Below are 18963 nucleotides of genomic sequence, written 5' to 3'. Positions count from 1 at the left end.
CAAGAGAGAGAGCACAAGGCAAGGAGAACAGAGAAAGAGGGAGAGAGAGAGAGAATCTCAAACAGGCTTCACACTGTTAGTACAGAATCCGGTGTGGGGCTTGAGCTCATGAACCATGAGATCATGACCCAAGCCGAAATCAAGAGTCAACAGTTTAACCAACTGAGCCACCCAGGTGCCCCACATTACATTCTTTAAATGTTCACTGATTTGTGTGTATTATCTGATTTTAAACTCCTCCAGTCAGGGGGTAAAAAAGGTTCTTATAATATACAGAAGTCCTGTCTCCTTAGACTATCATAATAACTAACCACTGAATTTGACACCTCACAGTACAAGCAGCTGCCCTCACCTGTAGAGGCAATTTAGCTGATGTGCTATTAGTTCAGGTTCAGCAGGCCACCCCTCCAGTCCTGACCTTCATGCCAAACCATGCTCCTCTGTCCCCCCCGCCGCCATGAAAGATTTCACTTGGGAAAACAAAATCAAGCTCATTTACAAATAATTCCATCATGAAAATAAGCCTAAGAGTCACCTGAAATTTTAATTCTCTCATGATTCTCAAAAATCCAGAGACACCTTCACCTATTTGCTGCACCAAACTCTGTTTTAAGAACTCAGTGAGCCTTAGCTGGATTATATAAAGTAGATGGGAAAACTTGTTAGCTATTCTAAAGAAAGCCCTAGAAAACATGGTTAGTCCATGAATATAATTAAGTTTTTCAAATTAATTCTAACAAGCTCTAACCTTATTCTGCAAGGCTTCTCTTTCTGGGAGACATATTTTTTTAATGTGCATAAGTGTCAAGGTAAAATAATGTCCAAATGAAAACTGAGCAGCTTGTTGTGAAGTTTAAAAATAAAATAGGGTAAATACATGAACTACTTATTTTATATCTTTGTTTTGATAACAGTTGTAATAAATTGAAACTGATATGAGCTAACTGCACCTGCGTTTTGGTTGAGAGAAACATTTTGGTTGAGAAGAATATAGGATGTGTGTAACTAGAGCATGGCCCTTAGATCATAGATCCTAATAAATGCTGTTGTATTCATAAGTATACAATGACATTGCATTATTTCTCCCTGAATGGTGTTGGGTGGATGGGGGGGGATGTTTTTCTTCTTAATTATGGTACACCTGGTGATTTGTTTTGACCACTGTGAAGAGAAGAAAAAAGATTAATTGTAGGACAAATAAATTCTGGTAACACAAAAGCATATTCTCTTTCTCTCCTTTTACAAAGAAGCTATGACTATCCAACAGGCTGTAATTTTTTAATGGGTTGCAAGGTTAACAAATAAGAATGCTATTGTAATTCCTGTGCTTCATCTACATAATATCAACAGAAAATTCAACACTAGATCAGAGCTGTCCCTTGCCACACANGGTGGGAAGCAACATTTATTTCTGAATTTTTATAGCATTTAGATTCATGCAATAACACTTTATATTTTTAATTATGATGCAGATTTGATCTGCTTTATTTTTTAGGAATGCCTATCTTGCCATTTAATGCTGGTACCTAGAAATGCATTTTGCAAACTATCCAAGAATAGATGTCCACCTGCATCTATAAACCTGCTTGCATTCATGTGAAAGCTGGGTAGCCCAAATGATGTTGGGTTATATATTTTATAGCATTATTTTTTTGTTAAAAGTAGAAAGTAAAGAGATTTCAGAAGTTGTATGGCTTCCCACCTAACGCTTATCTTCCTGAATTAACTTGCTATTCCTCTTTCTTCATAAGAAGTAATACTGACTCTCCAGTCTCTTAAGGAAAAAACTCAGTATATGAAATTAAATGATTTGATTTATAATCTTATAATTCAGCAAGAATCAGTTCTTTTTAGTACTTAACTACATATTAAATGCTAATCATATAAAACAGTTTATTTTACATAAGTTTATGCTCTGAAGTGTGGATTTTTGATGTGTTAACTGAATTAGTTCAGACAAAACATTTGACCTAGAGGCCTTCAATAGAAACAACTACACTTTCTACACTCAAATTCTTTTTCCTCATTCCATACTTTGTACCTACTCTAAACTAAGAAGGACATGGAGCTAAAATGGAAGCAGGAGAGTAATGAACAATGTTCTCCCAACCCCAAATTTCCATTAAAGTTTTGATTAAAATGCACACAAAAAGACCAATAATAGCAGCACTGGAAACTGAGTTTTTTCTTTACATATTTTGACACCATATTACTTAGCTACATGAGATCAATTCAAAGAGAAATTATATAGCATAGTTACTACAATAGTATAATCAACAAGGTAAATTTGTGTATATTTATAATTTCATATCCTCTAGAGAAAATACCTTTTTTTCAACTATCTAGTGTATTTTTAATTTTTTTTCTTATAACTATACATACTAGGCCAGTCAACAAACTCCTGCAAATCATAATTGAACCAGATTACACTTTCAGACCATAATGCAATTGAGATAAAATTAAAAACCACAGATCAGCAAATTAAAAATCAATAAGATAGTCTGAACTAAAGAAATTATAATTAGAGCTATAAGTTATTTTTGAATTAATAGAAATAAGAATAGTCACATATAAAGCCCGGTCTATACTCATAGGAAAACTCAAATCATTACATGTTTTCATTATCAATTGAGAGAAAATAATGAAAAAAGAATGTAAATTGAGAAATTTTTAAGGAAAATTAGGTGTTATTCAACACCAGGAAAAAAAAAACAGAAAAAAAAATAATTACAGCAAGACAAAATACACCAACTATCTAAATGAAATTAGGATAATGTTTTTTGAAAAATAAAACAACAAAATAAATTCCTAATTATTTAAAAAGGAATCCACCAAAAAACTTAGAATTAAGAGATTACAACAAATATAGTTGACAGTCCTAAAATCTTATACTCAATGCAGTCAATTTCACAAACACAATCTGGGGCTGAAACATAAATTTCCAAAAAGAATTAAGTCAGTATGAGGACGTATCTATAAAGGAAAAGTTGACAATAACTCAGTAGTTAATTGCAAAGCAATTAAAAATAGATGAGTAATGCTTACATTTTTTCTAATTTGGAGAGAAGAAATAAGATAATCTTACATTAAACTGAACACCCAAATACTTCCCACATATATTAATGATTTCATTGCGTAAGAAGTAAACCAAAAGCAACTAGATGATATGAACTGAGTTTTCACAGTCTCTGCTTAGGGAAGGATAAAACATAAGAAGTAACAAAAGGAATTAGAAAGAAAAGATATGATAGCTTTGGACTGTGTAAACATTTAAGCCTTCCAGAGATTAGAAAGCATTGTTAGATGTTAAAGAACTAAATACAAACTGGATAAAAACCTTAGAACAAATGGAAAAGGGTTAGCATGTATAATGCACAAAGGGCTCTTACAAATTATTAGGATAAACATTCACACCCCCAATGGGAAAATGGGCACAGGACATTGATTTATTTATAGAAGGACAAATACAAATGCCAACTAAGCCTACAGATGATCACCCTAGAAATAAAAATACAAATTAAAACAAATTACTGTTTTTTACCCCTCAAAATGTCAAGGATGAAAAAAACATTTAACAGTGATGAGAACGTGCTAATTTAATTATTCTCAAATACTAATGGTAAGACTGTAGAGTCAATATTTGAAAAGTGATTTGGCAACATAAAAAAATGTAAATAGTTTGTATCATTGACCCAGTAAGCCCACTTGTTAGGACTTACAGCCTAATGAAATAATCAGAACTGAAAAAGAAAAATTTATGTACATGGCAAAAAATAAAATGAGACCATAAGAAAATGATTAATAAGTAATGACACATTCATAAATGGAATATTAACAGATGCAAAAATTCATTTTTCAAAGAACCTTGGAAAACTGCTAGCTGATCTAACTGCAGGATAAAATGCTATAGAACTGGAATTTGAACACTGTAAATAATCAGCTTAATCTTCCACCATATGAGGTGGTGGTTCACTGACAAAAGCACCTATATGACAAGCTCTAGAAAAGCTGAGTGAGCAACCACCGGTAGGGAGGGCCCTCTCCATCCTTCAATGGCTTGGACCTACAGAGTCCACTTCTGTTTAAAATTAGGGATCTGAATAATGTGACCGCAGCCTGGTACAGAGTTTCCATAGCCATGTGGGGTAAGACGAGAGCATCATCTCCAGATACATCGACTTTGTTGCCAGGCTGTCTTGAGTCACTGAAAGCTTGCTTGACATTTCCTCCATCCATGTTCCTTGCTTTCATGACATGCTCCAGTAAGGAATAATGACTTATTAAAAATAGTGTATTTCACCTAACCTTCATAGGAACCACCTAATCTGTGTGTTATAAAGTAGAAGCAGAGGGCAATAAAAACTAACGGCTGCCTGTTTAAAATCAGATAATGTCCTTCTCTTCTGTTTCCAAAAGGCCAATCTGAGAAAATGACAATAAATAATATTCGAAAATGTGGTTCTTTGGGGGGAAATTAACATAGGCTTCACCTCAGGCTATATACTAGAATATTTTTCAGATGGATTAAATCAATATGATCTTGAAAAATAACCAAGATGGTCATCAGGGGGCCTTCAATGACCTTCTCCAGGCAAGGAAGTGTATATTTTGTTGTCTGACCGTATCTGTAGTCCTGTGGCCAAACACAGGACACAGGCTGGCAGTCCAGCACGACAGCTCACCATCGCTAACAAAGAAGGCACTCTCAAGACTCCATCGGCATCACTGTGTGTATTCTCATTTGCCTCTCTTAGGGCGACCTGCTCTGATGACTGTGCATGAGTGTGCAAGATGGTTGGGAATAAGAACATAACGAACCCCATAACTGGAACAAAACTAGCCTTTGAGGACTAGACCAAGACCTCAGCCCAACAGACATGCCCGAAATAGACAGCAGATAGGTAGTGATTGTGTCCAGGAAACAAATGATAATATAGAGGGCATGTACCTTGGTCCATCTACAAACAGAGCAACTTAACTCTCCTCTGTTTCTCGTGTGACATAACTAGAAGAGACATGAGGGACAGGCAGGGGGCAGCGCCTTACCTAAACTTAGGAATATAATTTTAAAACCAAAGGCTCAGTTTTCAAGGTTCTGGATATTAGTGCAATGTGCCCAAATCAGAGTGACAAAAAGCTTGAAAGCCCATGACCTACAGAGTAAGTACAGGTGTAAAGTGCCTCTAGGGCATCATGTTTGGTTGGCAGAGAAGAAGGAGCCAAAGGAATGGCTTGAGCAGTCCCAGATGGGGAGGGGGGCCCATAGCTGCCTTTCGAGAAGGTCAGAAGAAGCCTGTGAGTCAGATCCAGTGAATGGTAAGGCATCTGCAAAGTGTTAAGGACAACTCAGAGTAGGAGAAGCACCTATCTTACAACCCTTCACCTCAGGTAGACTCCAGAGAACACAGATTGACCGTAGAGTATAGCAAGTGGCCAAATCCAGGGTAACCTTGAGACAGGGAAGTGGCTCCAGGAGCTCAGAGCACGCACAGTGCAAGGCAGAGAGGTGCAGTGTGTAACTGAACTGACACACAAGTTCAGAACCTGTATCCAGTCTCCTCCAGACTGGCTAGACTGGCTGAAGGGCAAATGAGAGGAAAGGCAGAAACAGAACCTTCTGGAAGGCAAGTTGCAACACTGTGTGAATCCTGCACTTGACATGCAGCAATGAATTTCCTCCCTTCTAAGATTTCCTGTAGGTCAACTATATAAATATATATATTTATGCTTAAAGTTCACAGACTGTCAGCAGTATGTGGAAATTTACCAAAAAAACCTAAAAACCTGATTTCTTACAGAAGAAATTACAATACCATGCAAGGGCATTTCTGTTCTTCTAATATCTGATTTAAACGTGATACTTATGCAAATTATACTCTGGATGCATACTTAAGTAAAACAGTTAATTATCATTAAAATAAGAATAATACCGAGATAAATTTTTGAAAGCAAATATTACCAATGAGTTTTATGCTTTCTTCCAAATGAAAAATGTTGACTTGTTCTTTCAATATTCAAAGAAATGTGCATTCCCATGAACCAAAACACCTAAATTATTACCAGAACTATGATACAAATAAATATTTTACCTTCTGGCTATTTAATATGGCAGTAACCTTTACAAGCCAGTATTTATCATGCAAGTCACACAAAAGAGTCACAAACCTAATTTTGCTACTGCCAACATTGATGTGCTGCTGCTAATTTGGGATTACAAATGTTTATGTCACTTTTGTAATTAAGGGGTTAGAATGACGTTAGCAGGCAGTGTTTGTACTCCCCCAAAAGAACAAAAACTTAGAGGGCAAAATCAGCTGGCCTTTCTGGAATATTTGTATGCTCATAAGCTTATGGGAAGTTTGCTCTTCAAAAATACAAAATAGTCTGGGAAAATTTAATTTGAATTCAATCAGACCCTGTTGAACACACTCATCAATAATTTCCCCTTACTGGCTGCCCACTTTGCATGGCAATATCTTAAGTGAGACACCTTTTTAAGATCATTCATCCCTCTCCTTCAGATTATCCTGGTGAAGGAAAAAAATCAATGAACTAACATTAGAGCAGCTGCAAGGTATAAGAGCTAAATTCTGAAAATTCAACTCATTTTGCCATATTTTATCTCTGTAATATACCCACACCCCATGTCCATATTTATAATTTTACATAGATAATGTAAATTTTTTTCTTGTTTCTTTCCCCCATTCTCTCTCCCCAATACACATTACTTCTCCCTCAAGGGAATCTTTATTACAAAGCATGTATTCTTTCATAGCTTTTGCAGATCTGCGTACATGTATTCATACATGATAAATATTAACGTTTTATATAAATAGGATCATAGGGGCACCTGGGTGGCTCAGTCCGTTAAGCGTCCGACTTCGGCTCAGGTCATGATCTCGCGGTTCGTGAGTTCAAACCCCGCATCGGGCTCTGTGCTGACAGCTCAGAGCCTGGAGCCTGCTTTGGATTCTGTGTCTCCCTCTCCCTCTGCCCCTCCCCTGCTTGCACTCTCTCTCTCTCTCTGTTTCTCAAAAATAAACACTTTTTTAAAATTTAAATAAATAAATAAATAGGATCATAATAGAAATACTTCTACATCTTGCTTTTCTCCAGTTCCTTAGCAGGAATCCCTGCACATCAGCCAGAAAAACTATAATTCATTCTGTTTACTGGCAATGTAATATTTTGTGCGTGGATCACATGATTTATATAAACTTTGCTCTATTGTTAGATATTCATTTTGTTTCACTTTTGTGAGGAATGTTACAGTAAACATCTCTGAAAATGTCCTTGTATGACAGGATTTTAGTTTTGTGGGTAGGGTTCTTGACTTGAAAGGTATGTTTGGTTCTGATAAAGTGCTTTCCCAAAAGACCCTAACGATTGACCTTTCCTCCAACACTTTGTGAGAACATACTTTTCCTGACATCCAGCTCAGTACTATTATCATTCTCTTTAATCTTTGCTAATGTACCTGAAATAAAATGGTATGTTGTCATTATTTTAACTATTTTCTGGTCTACTAGCAAGTCTTCCTGTGCTTACTGGCTTTTTGGATTGCTCATCTTGTACTTCCTGTTTAAAATCTTTTGTCCTTTTTTCTGTTGGTCTGTATTTTCATAGTCCTTTTCTAGCACTTTCATGTATTAGAAATACCATTCCTTGATGTCTCATCCACATTGTAAATATACTTTTCCAAATCTATCATGACTTTGTTGCCATATTAAGGTTTTTATGTATTTTTCATAGCCAACTATGTCTACTTTTTAATGACTTCTGATTTTAGTTAAGACATTTGTACCCCTGGATTGTTCCTGAAGCCGTCTGGGTTCTGTTCCCAGAGTTTGCTTTGTTCCTCTATTTACACTTATCTTTAAAGCATCAGGAGTTTATATTTCTATGAACAGAGACAATGGTGATCCAGTTAACAAAATTCAATTATCACTGTGTCTTTAAGGTAGAGTGGAATCCATCTAACCTCTTAGCATCTCCAAATACCTACCACATACAGAACAATCATGAAAGGCAGGAGGACTTCAAAACCTAAGTCATGATCTTCACCACCCAAAAACCTATGGCCCCACTATAAAAAAAAATTGCAAGTAAAAAATAGCGATACGTTATATGTTTTTCTAGGGCTGCATAACAACTTTCCACAGACTGGGTGGCTTAAACAACAGAAATTTATTTCCTCATAGTTCGGGAGACGAGAAATCCAAGATCAAGGTATTGGCAAGGTTGGTTTCTTCTGAGGCCTCTCTCATTGGTTTGTGGATGGCTGTCTTCTCCACGTCCTACATGGCCTTCCTTCTGTGTGAGTCTGTGTCCTAATCTCCTCTTACAAGGACACCAGTCATATTGGATTAGGGCCCACCCTTGTCAAATCACTTCAAAGACCTTTTCTCTAAATACAGTCATATTCTGAAGTACCGGGGGTTACGTCTTCAACATATAAATTTTGAGGGGACATTTTAAATGATCTGCACAGCCTGTAAGTACTGTTGGTGTTCCCTGAGAGGGGGAATCGCTGGACAGTCACTGAAAGCTTCTTGGAAGAGCTGGCACTGGAGACGGGCACTTAAGCATGCTCAAGATTTCAGTGAGGCTGTGAAAAGCTTTTCTATGAGAAGATGAAAATAAGCAGAGCTAGAGCTATAAACGTGGTGTCAGGGTTCCAGCGAGGTAAATAGACTGACCAGCGGAGATAGTTCATGCTGGGGGGACGTGGGTGATAAAATTGGAACTGCTGAGATTGTAAGTAATCTGAATTTAGGAAAAGTTTAGCCTTAATCAAAGAAGCAAAAAAAAAAAGCCTCATAAATTTCTGGAAAATGAAACATCATAATTAACGTGATATTTAAGGAAGAAAAATCTGGTTTTCATTTGTGAGATGAAGCGTGGAGAACAGATTAAGACTCTGCCACAATTATTAAATGAGAAGTTTAGTCTGGAGTGGTAGCAATGGTAGACAGGAAGAAATTGGGGGTGAGTATTAGACACATCAAAAAATGTATCCCAAAATTGACAGAAGGTGATGATGGTCTGTTTATAGGAAAGGAACAAGAGGGATAAGGCAAAGGTGACATCAATATTTGCGTAGGAGGAGGGCTTTAGAAATAATGGTGCCATGCCATGAAGCTTGTGGTATACAGAACCGTAGATGGAGGAGAAAAGTGAACATTGGTTCAGTTGAGCCTGAGAGTTTGAGATGAAAGTCCTGAATAGGGGATGAGAAATGGGGGCAAGAGCTCTGACACGGTGAGAACATCCAACGTGAGCTGTGCATCAGGACGTCATCAGTACTGAGTGCACTGTGGGAAATTCAAGGAACAAAGAGGGGAGTGATTCAGTCCAGGAGGCAAAGGGATTATTTACTCATCCAGCAAAATTTTATTAAGCACTATCTGTCAGGCATTTCCTCAAGTGCCAGGAATACAATGATAAAGAAGGCAAGGGGTCTCCCCTTCAGAAATGTCATCCTCAGTCATGTAGGCCAGGGGTGGTCAATAATGTTAAATGATGAAGAAGTCAGCCATGGAAGGACAAAGGGCCTTTGTATTTGTCAATAAAGTGGTCACCCTTGACTTTCTAGAGGCAGTTTCAATAGTTTTGGTAATAGAAATCAGATTGAATGGGGAACATTTGGTGAGACAATGGAGACAACAGCAGACTCTCTTTATTCCAGAATCTGTTTTGTTTTCCAGTCTCCTGGCATTTATTCAGATTCTTTGCCACCTTTACTTTAATTAATTTCTGTTACAATAGTAATCCTCTGATATTTCAATTTGGACTTTAAATAACATTAAAGTCAAGTTAAAATTTAGTCACAGATCAGTTTCATGCTTCTAAAAACATAATAACTTCATACTATGCTTTTATGTTGCTTGCCGTTCAGATTCAAATAAATAATATAGGTGGATATCACCAATACATTTTAACATTGTAAGACTTTGCAAGAGCCATAGAAGCTCTTTAAGAAGCAACACTGAGAGAGATGATTAGCAAAGAGAAAGAAAAAAAATAAAAGACCATTATTTGAAGTGGTGGCAAGAATCCAGCTTTTACTGTCTTTTCGTGTGCCTGACAGTCTAGGAAAGGGTCAGACAGGGCTCAGATATATGGAATCCCTCCACCTCCTCTTCCTATTGCTGTGAAGAATAAGGGAAAAAGAGAACAGAAGATGATGCAGAAATAATGGCGTCAAGTTTGGTTGGAAAAATGGTTTCACTCTTCCTGTCCATTACTAATCTCTATTAACGTGGTCTCATTAACAAAGATTTCATGTTCCTTTGTCTTACTTGAAAAAGAACGGAAATGTATGAGTGTCGTACTTAACGTTTAATGTTTCTCTGATCAGCATTGCTCCATGCATTACACGTCTCTAAATTCCTCACAGCTAGCTGATCTATCTCTGTCATCCAGCAATTTCCTATAGATTTTGAAATGAATGAGCTTTATTTGAGAATATGAATGCTGTTGTGATAGGCAGGTTCACCTAGTACATTGGGCATGAGACTAGAAGGTTAGACATCTATGAGTCTCTATCCTGATTGAAACTGATTTGCACTACCAATCATGTTGTTAACACATAGTAAGTATAAATATTCATTGATTTGATTCTGTTTGACTTGATTTTGGTTAGTATGGTTTGGAGAAATTCAGTTTCTCTGTGTTTCTACATCTAGATTAGGAATCATTCCCGCCCCTTTATTATACAAAATAATGATCTATAACTGCCTTTCCAGCTAAGAAGCGCATGCTCAGGTATATGTTGAATGTAAGTCATTCTCCAATAAGTACCCATACTCCTCTCCTACCCTGATTCTGATATATCCATTGAACAGACATTTCTGCACAAATGCAATCAGGGGATGCAGTGGTCGAAACAGAAATACTTCATGAGAGGCCCATTAGCTCTATAAATATAAAGCCAAGTATAGTAACAACCAAATATGCAGATCGTCAAAAGTTCCGATGATGTTGCTACGGCTTCAAGAACTTGGCTATACTGACAGAGCAGAAAAAGATGATAAGCTTTATTGTTTCTTGGGGAAGGTTTTTAAAGTTAGATCTGAAGATTTGAATGGTATGAGGTTCTACATTTACGATGGAGTCAAGCCTGAAAATAAGCAGCATTCTTGTTTGGGCTTACCGTAGGAGATGGTCCTTGAAGTGGAGATTGTGCAGTGCTTAGATGGATGGTTCACTGTGTAAGGCTGGTTGGGGGAATCACAGCAAGATTCTATCAGCATAATTCCCTTTTTTAAAGTTTTTATTTAGGGGCACCTGGGTGTTCAGTCAGTTAAGCGTCTGACTTCAGCTCAGGGCATGATCTCACAGTCCGTTGATTCGAGCCCCGTGTCGGGCTCTGTGCTGACTGCTCAGAGCCTGGAGTCTGCTTCAGATTCTGTGTCTCCCTCTCTCTCTGCCCCTCCCCTGCTCGCTCTCTGTCTCTGTGCTCAAAATAAAATAAAGACATAAAAAAAATTTTTAAGTAAAGTTTTTATTTAAATTCCAGTTAGTTTAACATACGGTGTACTATTAATTTCAGGTGTACAATATAGTGATTCAGCACTTCCTTACAGCACCTGGTGCTCATCACAAGTGCACTCCTTACTCCCCATCACCCATTTCACCCACCCACTCTGGTAACCATCAGTTTGTTCTATATAGTTAGGAACCCATTTCTTAGTTTGCCCCCCTCTCTCTTTTTTTTTCCCTTTGTTCATTTGTTTTGTTTCTTAAATTCCAAATGTAAATGAAATAATATGGTATCTGTATTTCTCTGAATGACATAGTTTGCTTAGCATAATATTCTCTAGCTCCATCTGTATTATTGCAAATGACAAGATTTCATTCCTTTTTATGCTGAGTAGTATTCAGTTATATCTGTATCTATATGGATGGATGGATGGATGGATGGATAAATAGAAAGATAGATGATCTTTGTCCATTTATCTATCAATGTACACTTGGTTGTTTCCATAATTTGGCTATTGTAAATAATGCTGATATAAGCATCAGGGGGTGCATGTGTCCCTTTGAATTAGTAGTTTTGTATTTCAGTAAATACCCAGTAGTGCAATTGCTGGATGGTAGGGTAGTTCTATTTTTAGCTTTTTGAGGGAATACTATACTGTTTTCCAGAATGGCTGCACCAGTTTGCATTCTCACCAACAGTGTAAGAAAGTCCTCCTTACTCCTTTCTCCACATCCTCATTAGCACCTGTTGTTTCTTGTGTTGTTGATTTTAGCCATTCTGATAGGTACGAGTTGGTATCTCACTGTAGTTTTGATTTGCATTTCCCTGATGGTAAGTGATGTTGAGCATCTTTCCATGTGTGGTTGGCCATCTGTGTGTCTTCTTGGGAAAAATGTCTATTCATATGTACTGCTCATTTTTAATTGGATTACTCATCTGTGGGGTGTTATGTTTTATAAATTCTTTATATGTTTTGGATACTAATTCTTTATCAGATATGTCATTTGCAAATACCTTTTCCCATCTTTTTCCCATTGAATATTCTTTTCTGCTTTGTCAAAGATTAATTGACCATATAATTTTGAGTTCCATTGATCTATGTGTCTGTTTTTGTGCCAATACCATACTGTTTGGATTACTACAGTTTTGTAAAATAACTTGAAGTCTGTAATTGTGATGCCTCTGACTTTGCTTTCTTTTTAAGGTTGCTTTGGCTATTCAGGGTCTTTCGTGGTTCCATACAAGTTTTAGGATTATTTGTTCTGGGACTGTGAAAATTGCTTATTTTGATAGCGATTGAATTAAATCTGTAGATTGCTTTCAATAGTAGACATTTTAACAATACTTGATCTTCCAATCCATGAGCATGGAATGTCTTTCCATTTCTCTGTGTCCACTTCAATTTCTTTCATCAGGGTTCTATAATTTTCAGAGTAAAGTCTTTTCACCTCCTTGTTTAGGTTTATCCCTAGGTTTCTTACTAGTTTTGGTGCAATGGTAAATGGGATTGATTTCTATTAATTTCTCTTTCTGCTGCTTCTTTATTGGTGTATAGGAATGCAACAGATTTCTGTACATTGATTTTTGTATCCTGAAACTTGATTGACTTCGTTTATCAGTTCTAGCATCTTTTTGGTGAGTCTTTTCAGGTTTTGTACGGAGAGTATCATGTCATCTGGAAATAGTTTTACTTCTCTGTTGCCAGTTTGGATGCCTTTTCTTTCTTTTTGTTGTGTGATTGCTGTGGCTAGGACTTCCAGTACTATGTTGAACAACAGTGGTGAGAGTGGACATCCTTGTCTGGTTCCTGATCTTAGAGGAAAAGCTCTCACTTTTTCTCCATTAAGGATGATATTAGCTGTGGATTTTTTTATATGGCCTTCACTATGTTAAGATATGTTCCCCCTAAGATATAATCCCTCTAAACTTAGTTAAGGATTTTATCATGAATGGATGTTGTACTTGGCCAAATGCTCTTTCTGCATCTACTGAAGTGAATATATGGTCCTTATACTTGCTTTTATTGATGTGATGTATCACAGTGATTGATTTGTGAATACTGAACTACTCTTACAGCCCAGGAATGAATCCCAGTTGATCATGGTAAATGATTTTTTAAATGTATTGTTGGATTCAGTTTACTAGTATTTTGTTGAGGTTTTTCCTGTAGTTCTTCTTATTTGTGGTGTTTTTATCGGATCTGGGGATCAGGGTAATGCTGGCCTCATAGAATGAATTTGGAAGTTTTCCTTCCTTTTCTCTTTTTTGGAATAGTTTAAGAAAAATAGGTATTAACTCTTCTTTAAAAAATTGGCATAATACTCCTTTTAAAGATTTTTCTGGCCGCTTTGACTCCTCTCCCCTTTATCTTCTGAACTGCTGTACCCTATTGCATATTACCAAATCATGCATTTCTTTTCTTCCCCTTCTTTCCTTTCGCTTACATCTCAAAGCCCCAGACCACCATACAATCAGAAGGAACACAGGGTGAGAAATATGATAAGGGATGGTTGGGGGAACAAAGGTATTTCCTCTTTCTCCCAGCTTGAGCCCCAGTTGTGTGTATGTAATTTCTTATTTACCCCAAAAGGAAAATTTGCTTGATAATAGTCTTTGTAATTGAATACTTGTTTATGATCACCTTTCTTGTAGGTATCTCTAAAGAAGAAGAGCCAAAAATATTGAGGCCCCCAAGACGGCCCCGGAAACCCAAAACATTAAATAACCCTGAAGACTCCACATACTATTATCTACTACATGTAAGTGGCTCACTCTTACTATCAGATGGGAGCCATTGCATCCACTAAAACCCCTCTTCCACATGGTCTGAGCCTCTCCTACAGTCCTGTAAACCCCCAGTCCTCCGGCAGTCTTCTCTGCTGGCCCCTTAATTGAACTGAGATGCAGATACCAACCCAGAAAGAGAAGTGCATCAGAACAGGAGCTCTGCAGAGAGGGACCTTGGGTCAGAAAGCAAGTTTTGGGGAAGAAGAGGAAAAGGAAAAAGGAAGGAGACATTTACTAGAGCACCTTTACAATGCTAGGCCTAGAGAGAGGGGTGTTCATATACACCGTGACATCTGTTCCTATGAATAGCCTTTAAGGTGGTGTCCCCCTCTCAGCGGTCAGGACTCAGCCCCGGGTAGGCACTCCATAGCTGTCAGGGTCTTTAGCTACACCGAGATCTTCTGACTGCACAGCTCCTGCTCACTCCCTGTGTGTAACACACGTGAGGCCTCACTGGTGGCACCCCACCCCTGCCGGCCTGCCCTTCCTCTCCTGTTCCTGCCTCCGCAAATCACCATCATCCACTGGTGACCCAGACCAAGAACCTGGGAGTTGTCCTGGATCTTGCCCTCTCTCTCGTTCCTAACATCCAATCTGTCACTCTGAAGCATGGCTTCTACCGGCCAAGGCTCCCTCCAATTCATGCCCTGCGTCTGACCTCACAGCCAGCCCTCTACTTTAGACCATCATGATTCCCCACCTAGAGTCTTTCAGGCTTCCAATCTCAGCTTCTCCAGCCCGTACCAGAATGTTTCTCTAAACCGTCTTGTGATTGTGCTCCTCCCTTGGTGATCCCTCTAATAACTTGGCAGTTCCTTCAGCGTAAAGTCCAGATGCTGCAGAAGCCCTCCTCCTTGGACCTCTCTCCAGCCCCCCATGTCCACTAGCCACAGTTAATTGCTAAAACCTTGCCAGTGAGTGCCTTTCCCTCAAGCTTCTTAGTCCTTTGTACCCACTGGTCCGTCCTTCTGCAATACTTATTCACTCTTCCACTCCCACTGACACAGGGAGAGAGCACTGATTCTCCATCCCACACTGCACCCAGAGAATGCTTCCAATCAACTGGAATTAAGTTTCCCAGGTCTTGGGCAGAAAATGGAGCTCCCACTTGCCTTCTAAGTCAAACGGTCTCCTCCTCCTCCCTTCTTTCTGGTGGTTTCTCCCCAGTGTCTTTGGAAGACTCCTCTCCACCTTGGTGTTGCCTAGCGTTCAATCTTAGGCTCTCTTCCCTTCATGTTACCTTTGAACAATCTCATGACCTCAGGTACTGTGGACTCCTGAGTCTTTATCTCCAGCTAGATCTCTCTCTAGCTCCACACTCAAATGTCAAACTGGTTAATGTTTGTTTTATATACTCTATATGGATGCACATAGGCATCTATCCATCTGCACATGCATGCACACACACGCACACACACACACACACACACAGATTTATTGAGATATGTCACATGCCATACAATTCACTCATCTAAAATAGACAATTAAATGGTTGTCATTATATTCAGAGTTGTACAACCATCACCACAATCAATTTTAGAACATCGTTATCACCCCAAAAAGAAACTTCACGCCCATTCCCCACCCACACCCTCCAGCCCTAGGCAACCACTAATCTACCTTCTGTCTCCATTAGATTTGTCTATTCTGTATGAAATGTGCCATACATGGTCTCTGTAAATGAATGAATGACTTTTTATAAACTAGTAATCAGAATATTGTCCTGACACCTTCCCTTTCTCATCTATCATATCCAAAAATCTCCTCTTAAATATCTCTTGAGTTTCTGTTTCTCTCCACACCCTCTGCCCACAGCCTCCTCAGGCCAGCATTTCTAGTTGATATTTCTGCATCTCTCCTCTTATGGTTCTCTCATTTTGCTCCCCTTCTCATTAATGCATCTTTCACACTATAGCTTGAGTTGTGTTTTTGAAATTAACATCTGATCATGCCACCCCTCTGATGAAAAACCTTGTAATCACTTCCTAGTGTCCTGTGATAGAGGGGCCGGTCAATATCAAGCCCCTGCCTTACCTTTCCTTTACCTCCCAATACTCATTCACCCCTCCTTACTCTCCACTACAGCCATTCCCTCTCATTAGCCTGTACCTGTTCTTCACATTGTCCGTAGGCATTTGTCCCTGGATATGCTCTGTCCTCAGCTTAGAACCCACTTCTTTTTCTATTCTCACCTTGTGGGGACAAAGCGTCCCCAGCCTACATGTCTTCTTCTTCAGGAAGCCTTCCTGATTCTCCCAAATCGCTGTGCCCTCCCTACGCGGCCCATACTTCCCTATCACCATGCTGTATCCCACCAGAGAGCGACCGATGTGGTTTCCATGACATCAAGGAGTTTCCCTGTTGCATTTAGCCTGCCACATAGTAGGCGTGCAACAAATATTTGTGGTACAAATGAATGCAGTGAAATTTGAGTGAAGTACAATTAGAAGTAAATCGAGGAAGTGAAAATTCCAGATAGCTGCATTGGACTGTTACTTTATAAAAATCTTGATTACAGATTTTTTTTTTCTACACTGCCCTCCCCCAGAAGGAAGCAGATAGCCTGACGTTTGTTTATGTAGTTAAATAGAAACAAGAGCCGAGAACAAGTTTAGAAATTACTAGACATTCCCAGTTAACCCTGAATATAAGCAATAAAAGACGCTCGGTGACCTTTATTAACTACATTTCAAATGATAAATCGACCGTGAGGACTTCAACGGAAGATGCCATTCTCGATATGAGAATTTATAAGAGTCTGAGATAAGGTGAAATGTCTATTATTGACAACCACCCTTTCAGTGAGAATCATGCAACAGATTCGGAGCCTCACAAATGAGTCCCTGCCCTCAAGAAGTTTACTTCGCCTTTCTACTATTCTTTTTTAAATGAATATAAAGGATTTAATAGATCTCAAATTACTAGTGACTGGAATTCTTTTTATACCCATGAGTGTTGAAATCTGTGGCTTCGGTGAAAAATAAAACACAGAAAACCAGGAGATTAGTATAAACGACAGCACACCATGTCTTCATATATATCTGGCCCTTATCCAAATTTGGGTCATTACACAGAGTGGAATCTGTAGCTGTGATAAGGCCCACGCCCTTTAACCTTCAAAACACTTTCTGTAATTTTAGCTCAGCTGCAGTTGCTCGGAAATGGGTGCCAGTGGGCAGAGTGGGCTATGGCCAGGCAAGAACGCAGAAGGGGAGGCTGCAGCGGGCATGGGGAGCACGGATGGGGCGGCGCCCTCTCCTCCTGCCAGTACAGGAGCCCTGAATGCAACCCACGAGGCCAAGGGGTGGTACGGAGCCTATAACCGCGGAGTGCCGAAGACAGCCATCTGCAAATCCTGCCAGACACCTCTAGACAAATACATCGAGTATGATTCTGTTATCATCTTGACTACTGCCATTGACCAGACTTACAGACATACTCTTTTCAGGACTAAAATAAATGTCCCTGGAAAACTCTGCATATTTTGTTTGCTTTGCGACGCGCACCTGAGGTGGTAGCAGCTTCAAGATTCAAACCAGAACGCTGACGACTTCATCAGATGTGCCACAGAGCGGGATTGCCATAGAAGGTTTGCAGTTGTTTCACTAGAACAAACTGCCTTTTTATTGGCTTTTTTACTTTCCTGTGGGTACAGCAACCAGCCGATGATGGTGAAAAGACAAACAAACCCAACCTCATTTTCATGTTGCTGCTGAAAGCATGATTGTTATCTAGCAACGGAAAATGCTTGCTGATTCTAGCCGTCATTTGGGAACGTGACTACACACTCCTGTGCCTCAGACTCATTAAAATATTTGTCCTTATATTAAATTTTCAGGCAATTAGTCTGACCCTGAATCTCAACTGAAAGCTCCCCTTGGCCTTCCTGAGTGGCTTACTGGTGGAAAGCGCCATGGATGTAGGAAGTGACTGTGCCATCCAGAAATCTCCAGACTTGCCGAAGATTTGTATTCTTTATTATCTGTCACATGACCAACTGCATCCAAAATAGAGAAGACCTAAAATCCAAACCAGGCTCTGCACTTCTGTTGAGCAAAATGAAGCAAAGATTTGGATACACCTTCTGAGGAAGCAAGCAACGGGTATGGCTTTGGAAACCCCCAAAACTGTGACACCTCACACCCCCATACCCCAAACACAGGGAATGTTGCTGTAGGGAATCAGTATGCAACAGGTGAAGATTTATACTTTACAGACAACTTCAGGTAAGCATTTGAATCGAAGGAGGAACATGAATTCATAACTCACATATGTATGTTTCAGGAAAAAAACCCACTTTCTGTAATTCCAAATGACATCCATGAAATTCTTTCTAAAAGTATCTCTATTTTAGAAGTCAAGAAATTGAGAAATAGAAATAAATTTCTGTTATACTGCACATTTTAAACTTCTTCTTGATGACCCAAGGCCAATGTACTGAGCAAAAACTTTCAGATTTATTTAGATTTATGAGGTAGCATCCCATCTCTCTGCATTCGCCTGGCTGGCTTCATTTTCTCCAGAGTATTTATAAATATATGTCTGGTCTTCTCCCGTCTGACTCTCCCCTCTAGCCTGTGAGCTATATGGAGACAGGGACCCCCCACTGCCGCTGCCTCTTTGCTGAACAGCCCACGGCTGCAGTACAGTACTCCGGGGACACCGAGCCCTGGGGGTGATGTCCCTGCACG

At 39.0% G+C, this 18963-nt stretch overlaps 1 protein-coding gene and 1 pseudogene across 1 annotated transcript in view; both read left to right on the top strand.

The window, feature by feature from the left end:
* The window catches only part of MYO3A (myosin IIIA), a 230212-nt gene that overhangs the window by 197461 nt on the left and 13788 nt on the right, over nt 1-18963 (top strand). Inside the window, exon 31 of the mRNA XM_077772437.1 lies at nt 14138-14244. Coding sequence (XP_077628563.1) covers nt 14138-14244 — 107 coding nt within the window. The remainder of the gene's footprint in view (nt 1-14137; nt 14245-18963) is intronic.
* Nucleotides 17434-18951, top strand: LOC144238627 (protein ARV1 pseudogene; annotated as a pseudogene).

The sequence above is a fragment of the Crocuta crocuta genome, unplaced genomic scaffold (assembly GCF_008692635.1).
Source record: "Crocuta crocuta isolate KB4526 unplaced genomic scaffold, BGI_CrCroc_1.0 scaffold96, whole genome shotgun sequence".
NCBI classification, from domain to species: Eukaryota; Metazoa; Chordata; class Mammalia; order Carnivora; family Hyaenidae; genus Crocuta; species Crocuta crocuta.
This window is presented reverse-complemented; position numbering and strand designations above follow the sequence as displayed.